General features: G+C 30.2%; 1 protein-coding gene across 1 annotated transcript; it reads right to left on the reverse strand.

Annotated features, from left to right (window-relative positions):
* Position 1: 1 nt before the first annotated feature.
* On the reverse strand, positions 2 to 9125 carry LOC133204221 (synaptic vesicular amine transporter-like). The gene is made up of 16 exons (XM_061339965.1): positions 9017 to 9125; positions 8323 to 8566; positions 8073 to 8131; positions 7791 to 7874; positions 7424 to 7516; positions 6672 to 6761; positions 5847 to 5887; positions 5674 to 5740; positions 5376 to 5471; positions 4068 to 4146; positions 3867 to 3918; positions 2790 to 2853; positions 2556 to 2675; positions 535 to 580; positions 182 to 269; positions 2 to 100 (listed from the first exon to the last, which is right to left on the reverse strand). Exons 1-16 carry the CDS (start codon positions 9123 to 9125, stop codon positions 2 to 4), a joined length of 1431 nt encoding a protein of 476 aa, XP_061195949.1.
* Between the last annotated feature and the right edge of the window lie 5232 nt (positions 9126 to 14357).

The raw sequence follows: 14357 nt of genomic DNA on the forward strand, positions 1-14357 counted from the left end.
ATTAATGAGACCCATTAATCGAATTATCTGTATACAGTTTTGTGTACTTTGGTGAAGAACTCTTTTTCAGAACCTCGTCCTCCGTGTCAAGCATCAAGGACTGAAAATAAATTTTAAAAGTGATCATCTTCATCGCCTGATTTTATCTCAAAAAATATTCTGATGTTGTGCAACAACTTACTTTGCACTCCTCTCTAGCTTTCACAGAACGTAAAACAAAACAACAAGGACTTGTAACTATTAGCAGACAGCCCAAGGACCACATTAAGCTGTGAATAGATACAATGAATTTGCATTTCATTTTAAGGGGGTTTCACGGCTATATCATAATTTTTCTTTCGTTTTGAAATGCTTTCAAAGTCGCTATATATTTCTCTGTACTGTATAAGGTTAATAAAATAATGTATTTTACCTTAAAAATGCCTTACAAAAGTAGATCTCCGTCTAACAAGAAATATTTTTGAAAAAGAAGCTACGTCTTTAGAATTTTAATTAATATTTTGAGTTTTGGTTGTTTCTGTTAGTTTTACTTACGACGAAAATCCCAGGAGCTTCACCATTTCTCCACCAAACAATGGTCCTTCAAGCACAAAAAAAAATTTACAAATATCATGAAAGTATTAATAAGAAATAGCCCCTGGAAGAGTGAGAGCGGAATGACTTTCACCTATGTATCCTGAATCCATATAAAACTTATTTCCTAAGTCACCCTTTAGTTACAAGATAAAGCTTTTTAAGCTCGTTTTTTTCTGTTTCAACCTTATTGGTAAAATACATACATAAAATACCTTGAATTACTTGTACCTGATTATACGTTAAAACCTGCTTAAGGCAAACCTTGTGGATTTCAGACATATCTTGATTTCATTTATAAACTTCATATCTTCATAGTTTATAAAATGAATTAACTACTGTAACAAAATACTCCATAAGTTTTATATGGTACATGTAATGATTTTGCTCTGGGTAAAAAAAAAAGCAACCAGACATAAACAAAACATTCGTATCATGGGTTTAGGATTCGCTAAGTGTCGGTTAAAGGATAAGATATTATAAAGATAAATCTTTAACGTAGAACCTACGTCGTATGACGCCATATCGAGTAAATGAGTTTAGTCTGTCTTTTTGGTGCTAGATCCATTATGACGTCATAATTAATTTAATGTTACTTTTTCCCGTACTTTACGGCTTTAATCCAAGACTGTCTCATGTAATGAAGTCGCACAACTGTGATAATGTGAATGGCATGCAACTATTTTGAAGGAAATTAAAAATCCCAAGAAATTTAAATAGTACAATATCTTGATGAAATGTGTCTGAGTCAAAGATCTGTTAAAGATTTTGTGTAAAGGTAATGTCTATCATGAAATGACGTGTATTCTTTTTCATAATTATTTGTTAATTATTCATAATGGTTGGTGTATAATAATTAATGTTTCCCTTAAATATTATCTTTTTAAATAAAGAAAATTACATTCTATGATAAATATTCACATTGTAAATCTGAACGTAAACCCAAAACAGTCATTTAATAATTAAATCCCGTGTAAGTGCAAAAAGGTCAACAAAAGAATTATTGATAAATAGAGTGTCTCTCATTAGTTTGCGGGGAAGGGTGTATATTTTAATCACTTTTTCTAATTATTTGGGTATGTTCTTCATCATATTAAAGATTGAAAACATTCTGACAAAGACTTTTGAAAAATATTTACAAATTTAGGTTGTAAATTGACTAAAAAATATTGAGCACATTTGCATATATTCGTTTAAATGTGGACTTAATCTTTTATGTCAATTGAATAAAAATAATTTATTCTTGAATAAAATTGCTTAATACAGTTCAGTTAATAAAGTCTATAAACTACGATGTTTGAAGAAGTATTTTTGTGATTTTCTATATTCTCTTTATGACCAGTACCCCTAAAAATGACTGAAAATATGTAGTCGCAGTATAAAATTATCATTCCAAGTTGCACAGACTGCACTATACATTTAATAACAAGTAGGCATACCATATATTTTTAACTGATTGATAAGCGAGTGCTAATTTATCATTTTGAAAATATTGAAAATCTTGTGACAAAGACTTTTCCGAAATAGGTTCTACCTTAAGAAATGTAAAATTATTCTATTCTATACATGTAGAATTACATGTATATAGTCATGCAGTAAGGCCCGGACTCATTACTTTTGGAACTATTTTACACAAAACCTTGCAAACAATTTATTGCTTATTTTACTTTTGAAACTTTAGTTCATGAAATAATACACACAAAATTTGTCAAACCAGCCCAACCCGACAACATACACCAAAGACTGAAACATGAAATACACATATTTTTAGTAAACTTTCATTTCGAAAACAAGGTATCAAAGTTGAATTTGGTAATCAAGGTAATAGAAATTAATGATGCTTAAAATTAAGCTAACATCATATCTGACGATCGATAAAGCAGGCAAAGTATTCTTGTAAATGGTGTTCATGCATGCGAGATATGATCCAAGGCATTCCTGTTGAAATTAGAAAGAAAATATAGCAAGGGAAAATTGGTCACCTAATCCGTAGGCAAGACAGACAGCCAACTGGGCAATAGCATAAACAGTTCCGTATGACGTCACGTGGCGCATATCCACCAACAGAGCTAGCTGTGGCATTAAAGCCGCGTCCACGATACCTAAAACATAGATTAGTAACAAATTGAATTCTCCTTCTCTCCCATCCCATTATGACATATGCTGCTTTATTATGCAGGAAAAAAAATAAATGAAATGAAAAGGAAATATATTACCCAAGCCAAGCCCAATGCCAAAGTGAGGAAGGATCAGCTGGGATACCGATGTTGAGAAAGGAATCTAATAAAAGAAAGGGTACTTTTTTAATCATAAAAGATAATTATTTCAATTTTGTTCGCCGAAATGTGGCTGAAGCATTGCCGATTCGGCGTAAAACAACAATAATCAATCAATCAATCTTGCCTTGAAGTGTAAACTAATTCTATTTCGAATAACAATTTATCGTAGAAGAAATATTCTAAAATTATATAGATTCTTTATCAGAGAATCTAATCAAAAGCATAGGAGGTATTGAGATAAGCTGACTTAATCTACACTTTAAAGATATGCATAATTAGGACATATGCAATGCAGTTTGAACTTTATTGTCTTTTTCCCTAAAGTTGAAGAGTTCCAATACTTAAAGGAACTGTGTGCTACATTTTAATGTCTATGTATGCTATTGTTCACTTCTTCTAAAACAAGTTTGGAGAAACAAAACATTTAGAATATATGTTTAGTAATTTTTGTATATTTTTCTTTGAATCATACACTAATTTTCATCAATTGATATCTTTTCAAACCCCCTGGTAATGCATGCCGATTTTTTGTCTACGAACATCTGATGGCACTATAATCTTAAATTAAGAATATTAAAAAAATTATCAGTAGGTAAAGTACGTTGCGTATGTCCTTAATATGTGAAGAGATCTTGTACAAATCAACGCTACCTTCAAAATGATATTTTTAAGTCAAAAATGAATCCAAGGACGATTGTTTAATATTGTCTTTCCAATAAAGGTGGCTCTTGAACAATGATTGCGAAGCAAAAAAAGTGTAAACAAACTTATTTATCACATTTGCTGGTAATTAATTATCAAGAGATGTTTATCACGCCTTCAGTTTATTGACATCCATAAATAAGAAATATTTCGGTCGACATTGTATCTCAGAAACAAGATCATTGTAGATCGTGAAACATTATTGCATATAATAATTAAAACACATACTAAACCCATAAAGCAAATTTTGATGACAAGATTTATATTGGTTTTCTGATGAAAAATTAAATTATGATGAGATAAATCACTCACACATATCAGACAGAATCCAACTAATATCATACAAAACATCGAACATATCCATCTACAAAGAGACAAGATTAATACTGAGGTAATGCAAGGGAACTCCAAAATCGTGAAGAAAGATGTCATAAATTATATTTTATTTTATTTTATTTTTTGTCCATTATATTTTACATGCGCTGCTCAAGTCGTCATATAAAAATTGGTTACCTTCCTACTTTCCTGGCAACTACTCCAAAGGCATTCGTACCAATCAGATAGCCAATACTGTCTGGCAGAAAAACTAAACCTAAAACATACAATAAAAGTGAGTTTTAATACGAATATTAAGGCGAATCAAGGAGACCCTCTTATCTTTTTTCATTACAAAATACGCACAGCTTCTCTGATAGTGAATAAATAAGTTCCTTATTGTATTATCAGTAGTATTGTTGACTTTGAACCATTTATTTTATTTTCTATTAATAACTATTTTTTGGTCATTTAAATGGGTTTATGAATGACATACAAAAAATATAAAATTATTTCTAAGCAACTGAGGAGATCAATACTTATTTTAGCCTTTGTCCAGATGTGCACTTTTGGAAGTTCCTTTAACCAAAAAAAGTTAATTTTTGTGTCCGGTAGTTTCAATGTGGCTACGTCTGTAACGACTTAATCCTAGTCATCTTACATTTAATAGGTCTCTTTAGCTGGATAATTATCTATACATAAAGTAAATTAAAGTAATGTCTAATCGGATAAAGGTATTTGTAACTCTTTCTAATGTGTCAACAAATTGTTCAAACTCCATATTGTATTTGTTTAGACACTTCATACTTTGACTTTACATAAAGCTAACATTATGAAAAATAGAATTTTATTACATTTTCAACAATGCAATACTGTATTTTTTTCTTGAATAAAAGTTATATTTTGTCACACTGTGAAAGAATTGCAGAAGTGCGGCAAAACTCGCTTTTACTTCCTTTCACGAAAAGTGTTGTACAAAACACTCCCTGACCTGTTATAAGATAGCGAAAGTAATTGAATAATGCTCACAGAGACAAAAAACTGACAACATTTTTCCAAATATGTTGTTAAAATCCATGTATACAATGTTTTCAAACGCAATCCCTAAGTTATAACGTCTCAATCGCTTAGCTAGGATGATAGTCTATGACACTTTGCTACGAAAAGACAGAGACAAAGGGAAAATCAAAGAAAATGTAATTAACAAAAAACTCAATATTTCACAGCTGAGTATGGAATGTTTTCCACTTCGTGAGACAGGATTTTTTTTAAAAATATTTTCAATCTTGCTTTGCACCGAGTTTCGTAAAAATATATTGTAAAAAATAAATTTCATATCCAACTACAGATCATTCAATATCTTCTATATATCTACCTGTGTATAAATGTTTTATATATATATTGGTTTTGGTTTAACATATTATATGCAGTGTGTCAAATCCGATCGAGGTCTTCATGTACATGGTTAACTAACAATTTAATAGGACTATATGTGCATGTACCAACCTAATTGCCAGTTTTGTGCTTTCATGGTATCGAGAATCCATATTGGTATCGTTGGTTCCAGAGTCGACATTGCCATAGTGGTGAGCATAATTATTCCTTGTTATAAAAATACACATTAAAAAAATGATCTCAAAACAGCTCATTGAAAAAAAATATTAATCTAAAAAAATACATTACTGCCATATTCTCTTTTTGGATTAGATAAAAGAACGTAAATATTACAAAAAACATAATGAAGATCATTATCTTATTAATGACTCATGTGACGTCATTTGATTTAAGATTATTAATTACTCACCACTTGTGATAAGTATCAAAGGATCTTTCAGGAGTTCAACTATTGAATTGGCTGCTTTGCTGGAGACCTGCAATTACAGAAACAAATCAACATGATATTGTCTCTTGTTTTATTGTGTAATTTTCGCGATGCTAGTACACTGGGCTTGTGAAAATCATGTTAACCAATTTTACCGGCATCCAATATGATCTTTTGATGATACAGCCTTGTAAACCTGTTAAAAACAACAATGTCTAGATAAAAAAAAAGTAAAACTATACTTTTAAGATTGAACCATACACATCCTTTGATAAAGTGTTACTTTGTGTCGAAACATTTGCCCTGTTCAAAAATTTGTATTGTTTAATGAACTTTTGAGTTTGAATACTGTTCGTTTTCTCCATGCATTTCATTACAATTTAAATTATTTCAACATTAACTCTATCAAATTTAACATTTGCATAGTTCTTTTATAGCTTAGAGGAAAATATGTTAATAGTCAATCGTATCATAATAAATTTAAATAAGTAAATTTCATTATATAGATAATAAATATACCCTTTTCCATATTGCACCCTATATCAGCCCAAACACGGATATCAGCCATAAAGCCCGAGGTTTGATATTAGTAGAGACTGATACAGGGCGTAATATGGAAAAGGGCATGCTTATTATGTTTATTACATACAGCACACATACACATAAATAACCATAGATTACTTATTACACTTGCATATTAATAATGGTAATTTAAAATTAGATACACAACTATTTACAGAGAATGTGAAATTCAATGAACAAAATATGTATATTATCACAGGTGGTGTATTTTAAGGTTTACTCCTCAGACGGTGTGATATAAATAAGCCCTGCAGATCTATATCAGACCTGCAGGATCCATATCAGCCCTGGAAGCTGATACGGCCATCAGGCATATTACATAAATATGTTAAGAAAACTATATATACACGTATTACTGAGTATGGAATAAAATGAACTAAAACCACCATGCATCTTACCGAAGTCGATGATGATGAACAAGGACAGAATAAGGAATGGCGACGATTGTCCACATAAAGAGTAAAGGAAGCCTCCAAACGGATATCCAACTGCAAGAAATATCATAAAAATGATTACCATTGTTTTGTTAACTAAATACGAAGTTCTTTATTTCGAATTTAACTTAATTAAAAACAGAAAAAAAAACATACAAACAAACCAACCAAAAAACCCCAAGGATTTGAGATATTAAAGTTAAAATTTAAAATATATTACATAAATGTGATTTGGACTATCAAGATATATCAACATATCCATGGTAATCTAAATATTGATATAAATACTGATGTCAACTGTAGTTGAATTTAATATATAAGGGATTGCGTGCAGTATTTTTCGCAGAATACATATGCATAAACGTTTTTGCAAGTTTACTCTTTACGATTGATTAATGAAATGCAATTATCAAAATCATACTCCTGAATTAATACATGTAACGCTTATCATGTAGACTTATTGAGTAACTCTTTATAATATTGATGTTAATTCAGTTATTATGTTCGATTTTGTAGGGTTATAACTAAAACTATGCAACATTATATTGATTGATATGTATGTAGAGATTTTAGTTTTTATATATTACTGCCTTGTACATGTAAATCAATAGTTTATGAAATGAGTATTTTTGAAGTGTCTTTGTATAATTGATACATGTATCTGTACAATTGTATGAATAGTAATGTTGTGTAGCATCATGTTTCTTTTATATTACCAACGACTCCAAGAGCAACTCCTCCCATTGCAACGCCCATCACCTTGCTTCTTTCGTAATCACTCTGATAAAGTTCAGCTAGCATACTCATGCCTTGAAGGTAAAAAAAATATTTATTTTTTTTTATATATGAATATTTGTATGTTAAAGTCAAAATTACAAAAGTAATCCAATAATAATAGACAATGATGTATGATATGATACGATACAAAAAGAAAAATTATAAACACCAAAGATGAAGGAAATATTTTTTCAGAAAATCGCATTCATTGAAAAATTATGCTTTCAGAATATGGATAAACAGATCTTATTTTTTCTGCAACCAGTGAGGTGTATCACAGGGATAAGATATTAAGAGAAGATTTACCAGCAATGGATGAAAATGAAGATGCAATTCCATGAACAAGTCGGCCGGCAAGGAAGGAGCTAAATTTTCCTGCGCAAGCGTAAACTTATAAAAAAGGAAGAAAATGTGTTTTACCTGTACGTTGAAAAGGTAATGAGAAAATTAGCAAATTACTAATTTATTATGACTTAGTTTGTCTTTTATCAATTGAATTAGTTTTTGGCATTATAATCAATTTTAATGAACACGATTTTTTAAAAATGGAATGTGGCAAGTAATGTAAAGTTATTTTTCTAAACTCACCAAGTGAAGATATGAACAACAAGAAAGTTCCAACAGCAAGAAGAATGATGTATCCATATCTAGTCAATAGAAAAGTCATTAATTCTTTTCTTTAATTACTTTTTTATTTAATTACATTTTGAAAAGTGGCACCAAAAGGTTTATTTTCGGGATGGAAATAACGTTTAATTTTAAGCCTAGTACAAAATTAGCAGATGATACTTTATTTTGATTTTAGTCATTAAAACATAGTTCTAGTACATAAAGGTACCTTTCTGACAGATATCCTACACAAGGATTTGCTGCAATCTGAACAAGTGCTTTGGAGGACAGGAGTAACCCCACTTGGCTGTTCTCATCCAGTGCTTTGTATGATTCTTGCAGTAATTGTTTTGTAAAGCTGAGTGACACATTCATATGGTGAGACAATGTCCCTAGACTAATGCTGTCATTTCCGACTGTAGTACTCTCTTCATTTCTATCGCTACTCATCAGAACCTCGGGGATAATGGGTACTTAAACATATGGATTTTGTTCAAAGTAAGCCTGTTTAACACCTTTTTTTTTCTTATCGAAATATTCCAGAAGATACCTAATTAACTTTACTCCTTGCCTTTTAAGACTAAAGCATCGAATGTATATATCAATGACAATGATCACACTCGCTTACCTTAAGTATACTTTGAATATCTTCTATATTAAACATCTTCATGTTTGTGAAAAAAAAATTAGTTTTTGTGAAACTTTTCATTTATTTTTATTATTTTTTTCATTATCTTTTGTTTAATGTCCAACTAAATAAAATATGCGAGTATTTTTTATTTTTGGATCCTGATTTTTACAAGAATGCAGCCATTGTTATTCAAATGCTTTCTTTTTCAAATATCCAATTCTTTTTTATGATTTCTGTGATGTAGGTTTAATATTATGAACCCTTTTAAGTATAAAAATATCACAGTACTTACCAACTGACGTTAGTAAAATATTATCCAACGTGTTAGTGCAAAAAATAATGATTAGAAGTGTTGTTTTGCTGACAAATAGTTTTTCTATAACGGAAGACATTTGCTCCATATTTAGTGCTGCGAAAAAAAAGTTTTTGTGAAGAATAAGCTACGAGACATTGAAAACAGATATATTGAGCAGACAACAAAATTAATCAAAGTTAATTATCAGATCTTCAACCGAGCGTATTCTTAATTTAGACATGATACTTCAATTTCTTTTCTTTTTCCATTTCACACATGACGACTCTGCAGTAATGAAAAAATTGATGGCAATAGATCATTTGAGCAAAAAATTCTATTAATTGTATTTTATTATGCTCCTACAATGTACTAGATATCATTATTTCTATACTTCCATACAACAGTTACATATTTATGTTTTTCATTCACAATAAAAGGACATACATAATGGTAGTGCACGATATTGATGATACTTAGTTACTTCGGGTACATTTTTACTCCTGAATTCTTTTAGATTAATTAAAGCTTTACAAGGTCATCTGAGTCACCCAAGTAACCTTTTGCTATGCAAACAGTTTTATTGCTCTATGTTTAGAAGTTAAGAAGATTTATAAAGATGGCATTAATTTTGATGGGTTTTTTTCCCAACCCCCAAGCCCTAGGGGTTAGGGACCATGAAATCCAAATTTTTATTTCCCTTCATTCATAGATGCTTTATGCGAAAATTGGATGAAATTTGGTCCACGTTTCCAACAAAAAGGCTAAAAATTTTCAAAGTTGTGAAATCTATGGACCCAGGGTCAGGGGTTCTGGCCCCGGGATGCATGAAGCATTTTAAGCTTTTTCTTACAGATGATTGAAATTTTGACTTAAGTCCAAGTCTGTTTCATGATAATGGGGCCTGGTGATATGACATTCCTCAAAAATCTTCTGCTCTGCTTTTGGGAGTTTAGCAGACTAACTAAATGCATAATTATGATGAGCAATAGTGCTTTTTCCAAAGTTGTGCAATTCTTAGACACAGAGTCCGGGGTTCTGGTGAAATGGTCAAGCTCACATAGTAAAAATGTATTATTTCTCTGAAAATTCTCTTGTCTTATCCTTAGTTTAAGAGGTTAACATGTAAGTGCGTGATTATGATGAGCAAAAGTTGTTGTTTTTTTCCCGAATATTGTGAAATTCATGACCCGTGGAGTAGGGAAGGACTCTTTTATAATCATGAAACGGAATTCTTGCTCTGCTTCTAGTTATTCACTTCTGATAATTAATCGATGTAAGTGATAAGTAAATGGAATAAAAGAATTATTAAAGAATTACTCGTGTACATTTATAATATAAAAAGTATTTTCATAGTTTGTAATAGTTAGGAGGACTTGTAAATAATAGATGGAAAAAAAAAACATGAGACAAACATACCTTACTTATTTGCATTAAATATTATCCAAAGACAAAGAGAGTCTAATAGCTTTGACATACTTTGTGAATACTGTAATTTATGTTCAAGCTCTATGGTATTGTTATGTACGGTGATAGTGATTGAGTGTAGCTGGCATTTAAAGAACAAGTTTCTGAGTTGCTGTTGATTACCAGAATAACTGTTTCATTGATCTCTGGTCATCCAAATTCTCTTGTTTTTTTAAGTTACAGGTTATTTTGCGTTATTTCTTAAATATTAACCATTCCAGGGATCCTTTACAGGGTCCAAGTATATTCAGGTGACCATTAAGGCCCTTCGGCCTTTTGTTATTAATCTTCTTGATGAATTCTAGGATATACAGTAGGTACAATGTACATGAACTTACATTTTCAATTTACATGTTTATTAAAAAAAAATAAACTAATCTTAAATAAACTTATCTTTTATATAGTGACATTCGGTATGTATATTTCTAATTTAAAAAAAAAATCAAATATTTATGATTTAAATGCAACTGTAAACTGCAAGATATAAACAAAGCATGTTATAACTCTTAGATGAAAAAGATTTTCAATGCTCTTCTATGCATTTAAAAGTGAATTAGGTGACTTAAAACTACAACAAAACCTAGTATATCTAGTACCAAATAAAAATTCTGTTGACATAAAATAAGAACTGACCTGTATTTATATATCATGTCGACAAAAGTGAAAATTTACTTATCTGGAAGCAACAGACAAGACAATTTAAATAAAAATAATAGTCAATTGGGAAGATTTGGCAAAAACAAAAATTAGACGACCTCTCAGATATGTCCTGTAGAAGCATTTAACCTAGAAAAGACTCTCGCTCTGAATACAACCAAACAATGTTTCAGTGCCGTCTACAATTGACCCCGGGCTCCCGGTCATCCAGTTTCCAACAAAATGCGCAGTAATTATAGATAAACGTAATCAACCCTTCACGCACCAGATTAATTGATTTTTAAATCATTTTACATTTGTCGCTTACTTGACATTGACTGGGTGTTATATTGTTGTGTGAAATGATTCTTAATGAATGTAGTTCACATAATATGTCTGCTTAATGGACAATTAAAAGGAATTTTATCAATCAATTTGAAATAGTTCCATCCTTCATAAGAAACGTTTTGCTACTTTTTTTTATCATTTTTTTTATAATGAGTTGTAAATAGAAGGTTTAAATACATTTCAGTTATGTATTAAATCCTGTTTTGGAAATTATAATTAAAAACTGGCATTTGTATGTTTACTGATCACACATTGAGTAAATATACACACTTTGTGAAATGCTTTCAAAAACCTATTATACCATTTTTCAGGGAGACGAGAGTTCTCTCTTACGACGAATATTTGAAACAAAAGACATCATTTGCAGTTAATTAAACGCATTTTCAGATCAAGAGATGCCATGGAAAGTATTTTTTATGTCATAATTTGTTTTCCTTATATAAATGCCTCACTGTCTAAATCAGATTTAAAAATATGAGATTCTTATTCTTTGTATTATTTTATGAAGTTATATAAATTATATTCTACTATTTACTCTTTACTATAGTTATTTGTTAGCATCCTTTCTGTTATATCTCATTTTACCACTTGCCCAAGAAAATGCAGATTATTATTGCAAAATGTTCTGGAAAGAACATAAGCCAAAAGATCTAAGCAAAAATCTGTACCTGGTCTGGTACATTGTGGCCCCATTATTGTTATAAAGGACAATCAATTTAAATAAAAGTGATGTCATACTAACTTCTGATTAAACTAACTCTGTGTCATAATTTTTTTTTTTTTTTTTTTTTTTTTTTTTTTTTTTTTTTTGCAAGGCAATATCCATGTGTTTTCAATGGAACTCTTAGACCAGTTTTTTTTTTTTTTTTTTTTTTTTTTTTTTTTTTTTTTAAATCGCTTTAAAATGTATTTCACGGCAATTGAAACAATGATTAATTTGCATTGGTCTCGGTCAATTAATTCAGGGGTAATAATTATTGATTACATAAACTTATTTATTATTTTGATACGTTCTTTCAATATGTTTATCAAAGGAGATTAGTGATTAATTATTTTTGATTAATTAACCCTTCCTAAGTTTCAGAACATCAAAGAGACATTCTAAAGATGCAAGAGATTAAGCTGTCAATAGCGCGGTAAGAGGAGTGATTTCATGCTCTTTGATGTGGATCAATAAATGCTAGATTTTCGTAAAATGTGTATATTACTGTGGTATAACGTTAAATGCTGGCTGGAAAGAAGTAGAACTTGTATCAAGAATCTCCAAATGTAAGTATCTACATGTACTCATTATATTATGTTATAGCTTGACTGTTCATGCATGTCGTAGTTAGTTATCTGAGAATGTTCAATAGGTCAAATATGTGGCTCAGATGACAAATTTGAAAAAAAATGTTTCGACAATTTTTTTTTCTGTTCAACGATAAAGTGTAAAAGTCAAAATGATAAATGCTTACATGGATTAACTTGATTTTTCTTATTATTATCCATAAAGTCAGCACATGACTATTATTATCCTATTTTTCCTTGTTTTAATGAAAGAGTCAGTTGGTTTAAGGAGGATGATGAAGTCTGAAAAAGAAAGGTGATTGGAAATCTGAAAATATCATTCCATGCTTAAAAAAACGGTTTATACGTTATACATTGTAATTAACATGTTAGGAAATCCGTAGTCTTTAATTTGTTAATCAATAAACTAGTAGACACTGCTTGTCAATAGAAAACAAATTCGAGTTGAAATATCTGAAATCGTTTAGATCTCTTATACTTTCTATGTATAGAAATCTCTTATACTTTCTATGGCTGATACTTGATAATAAATTAATTTAGACATAGCATAAGTGTAACCATTAAATAGGTTTTGTTCAGCTTATCAGATGAAATACAGACATCTATTTAAAAAATCTTATCAATTTAAATATAATTCCAAAGGATTTCAAAATTAAGAACATAGAAATATAGTGGGCACCTTACGATGGTCCCCTTGTTTTTGTTTATTTGCCTGTCATAAACATTTCTATGTAACACTATATTCTAATCTTAATTGCAAGTAAGATATACATGTATATAATTTTGTGCTGACTGTGTATAGATAAAATTTAATAAATTGATGAAAGCCGTTATCTTTTCTTTTTTACATTCATTTTTAACAAAACAATTTTATCGTCCTTCGAGACAACTTTCAAACATATGAAGCATATTTGTGCTATTGCTTTTAGCTAAACATTGTCGAATATTTCACTACAATGATAAATTACCTTTACCGAAAGAAAGTTTCTTTTCCCATCGCAACGAAATTGGAGAGGATATAATAACGCATTTGTTAGTGTGTGGTTGGGTAAGTGTGCACTTGTTCGTATGAGAATCCTTTCGGTGCCCGTACTATTGAGATAGCTGGATAGTGGTAAGAAAAATACACAGCTTTATACATGTATTAGGGTTTGCACATTACCAGTAACAGTGCTGTAATGATCAAAATTCATTCATTCATGGCTTCTTCATTTGTTGTATTTTACCTAGTACCAAATGTCATAAAATTCCAATACAGAATCATACAAAAGTCATTCATCTATTTCTTAATAAAGACAGTTTTACGTGGCGGTATTCATTGTGAATAATCTTATTACTAGTGCTGTAGAACAATGTAATGTTGGAGAAAATGACATAATAACAATTGAAATTCATAGCAAACAAACTCCCTTTTACTATGTAAAATTTTTTATTTACTATAGTAAAAACTTTGATAACACTGTTTAAAATTATAGTTTTTTTGCGGTAAAATCACCTACTGACAAAGTTGACAAAGAAAAGTCTATCACCAAGGTTGTTGAAAAGAAACGGCATAAATGTACTTGCAAGGGGTGTTGAACGACGTTTGCCATCAAAATCG

The sequence above is a fragment of the Saccostrea echinata genome, unplaced genomic scaffold (assembly GCF_033153115.1).
Source record: "Saccostrea echinata isolate AGI-Se365-2 ecotype Australia unplaced genomic scaffold, CSIRO_AGI_Sech_v1 ptg000052l, whole genome shotgun sequence".
NCBI classification, from domain to species: Eukaryota; Metazoa; Mollusca; class Bivalvia; order Ostreida; family Ostreidae; genus Saccostrea; species Saccostrea echinata.

What these genes read in the sequence shown, in the direction of transcription:
- LOC133204221 (XM_061339965.1), bottom strand. Translation starts at nt 9,125, where the DNA reads ATGGAGCAAATGTCTTCCGTTATAGAAAAACTATTTGTCAGCAAAACA. An exon ending in TTCATTTTCATCCATTGCTG is followed by an intron (nt 7,517 to 7,790) that starts GTAAATCTTCTC and finishes TTTACCTTCAAG; the next exon opens with GCATGAGTATGCTAGCTGAA. An exon ending in GTTCATCATCATCGACTTCG is followed by an intron (nt 5,888 to 6,671) that starts GTAAGATGCATG and finishes TGTTTTTAACAG; the next exon opens with GTTTACAAGGCTGTATCATC.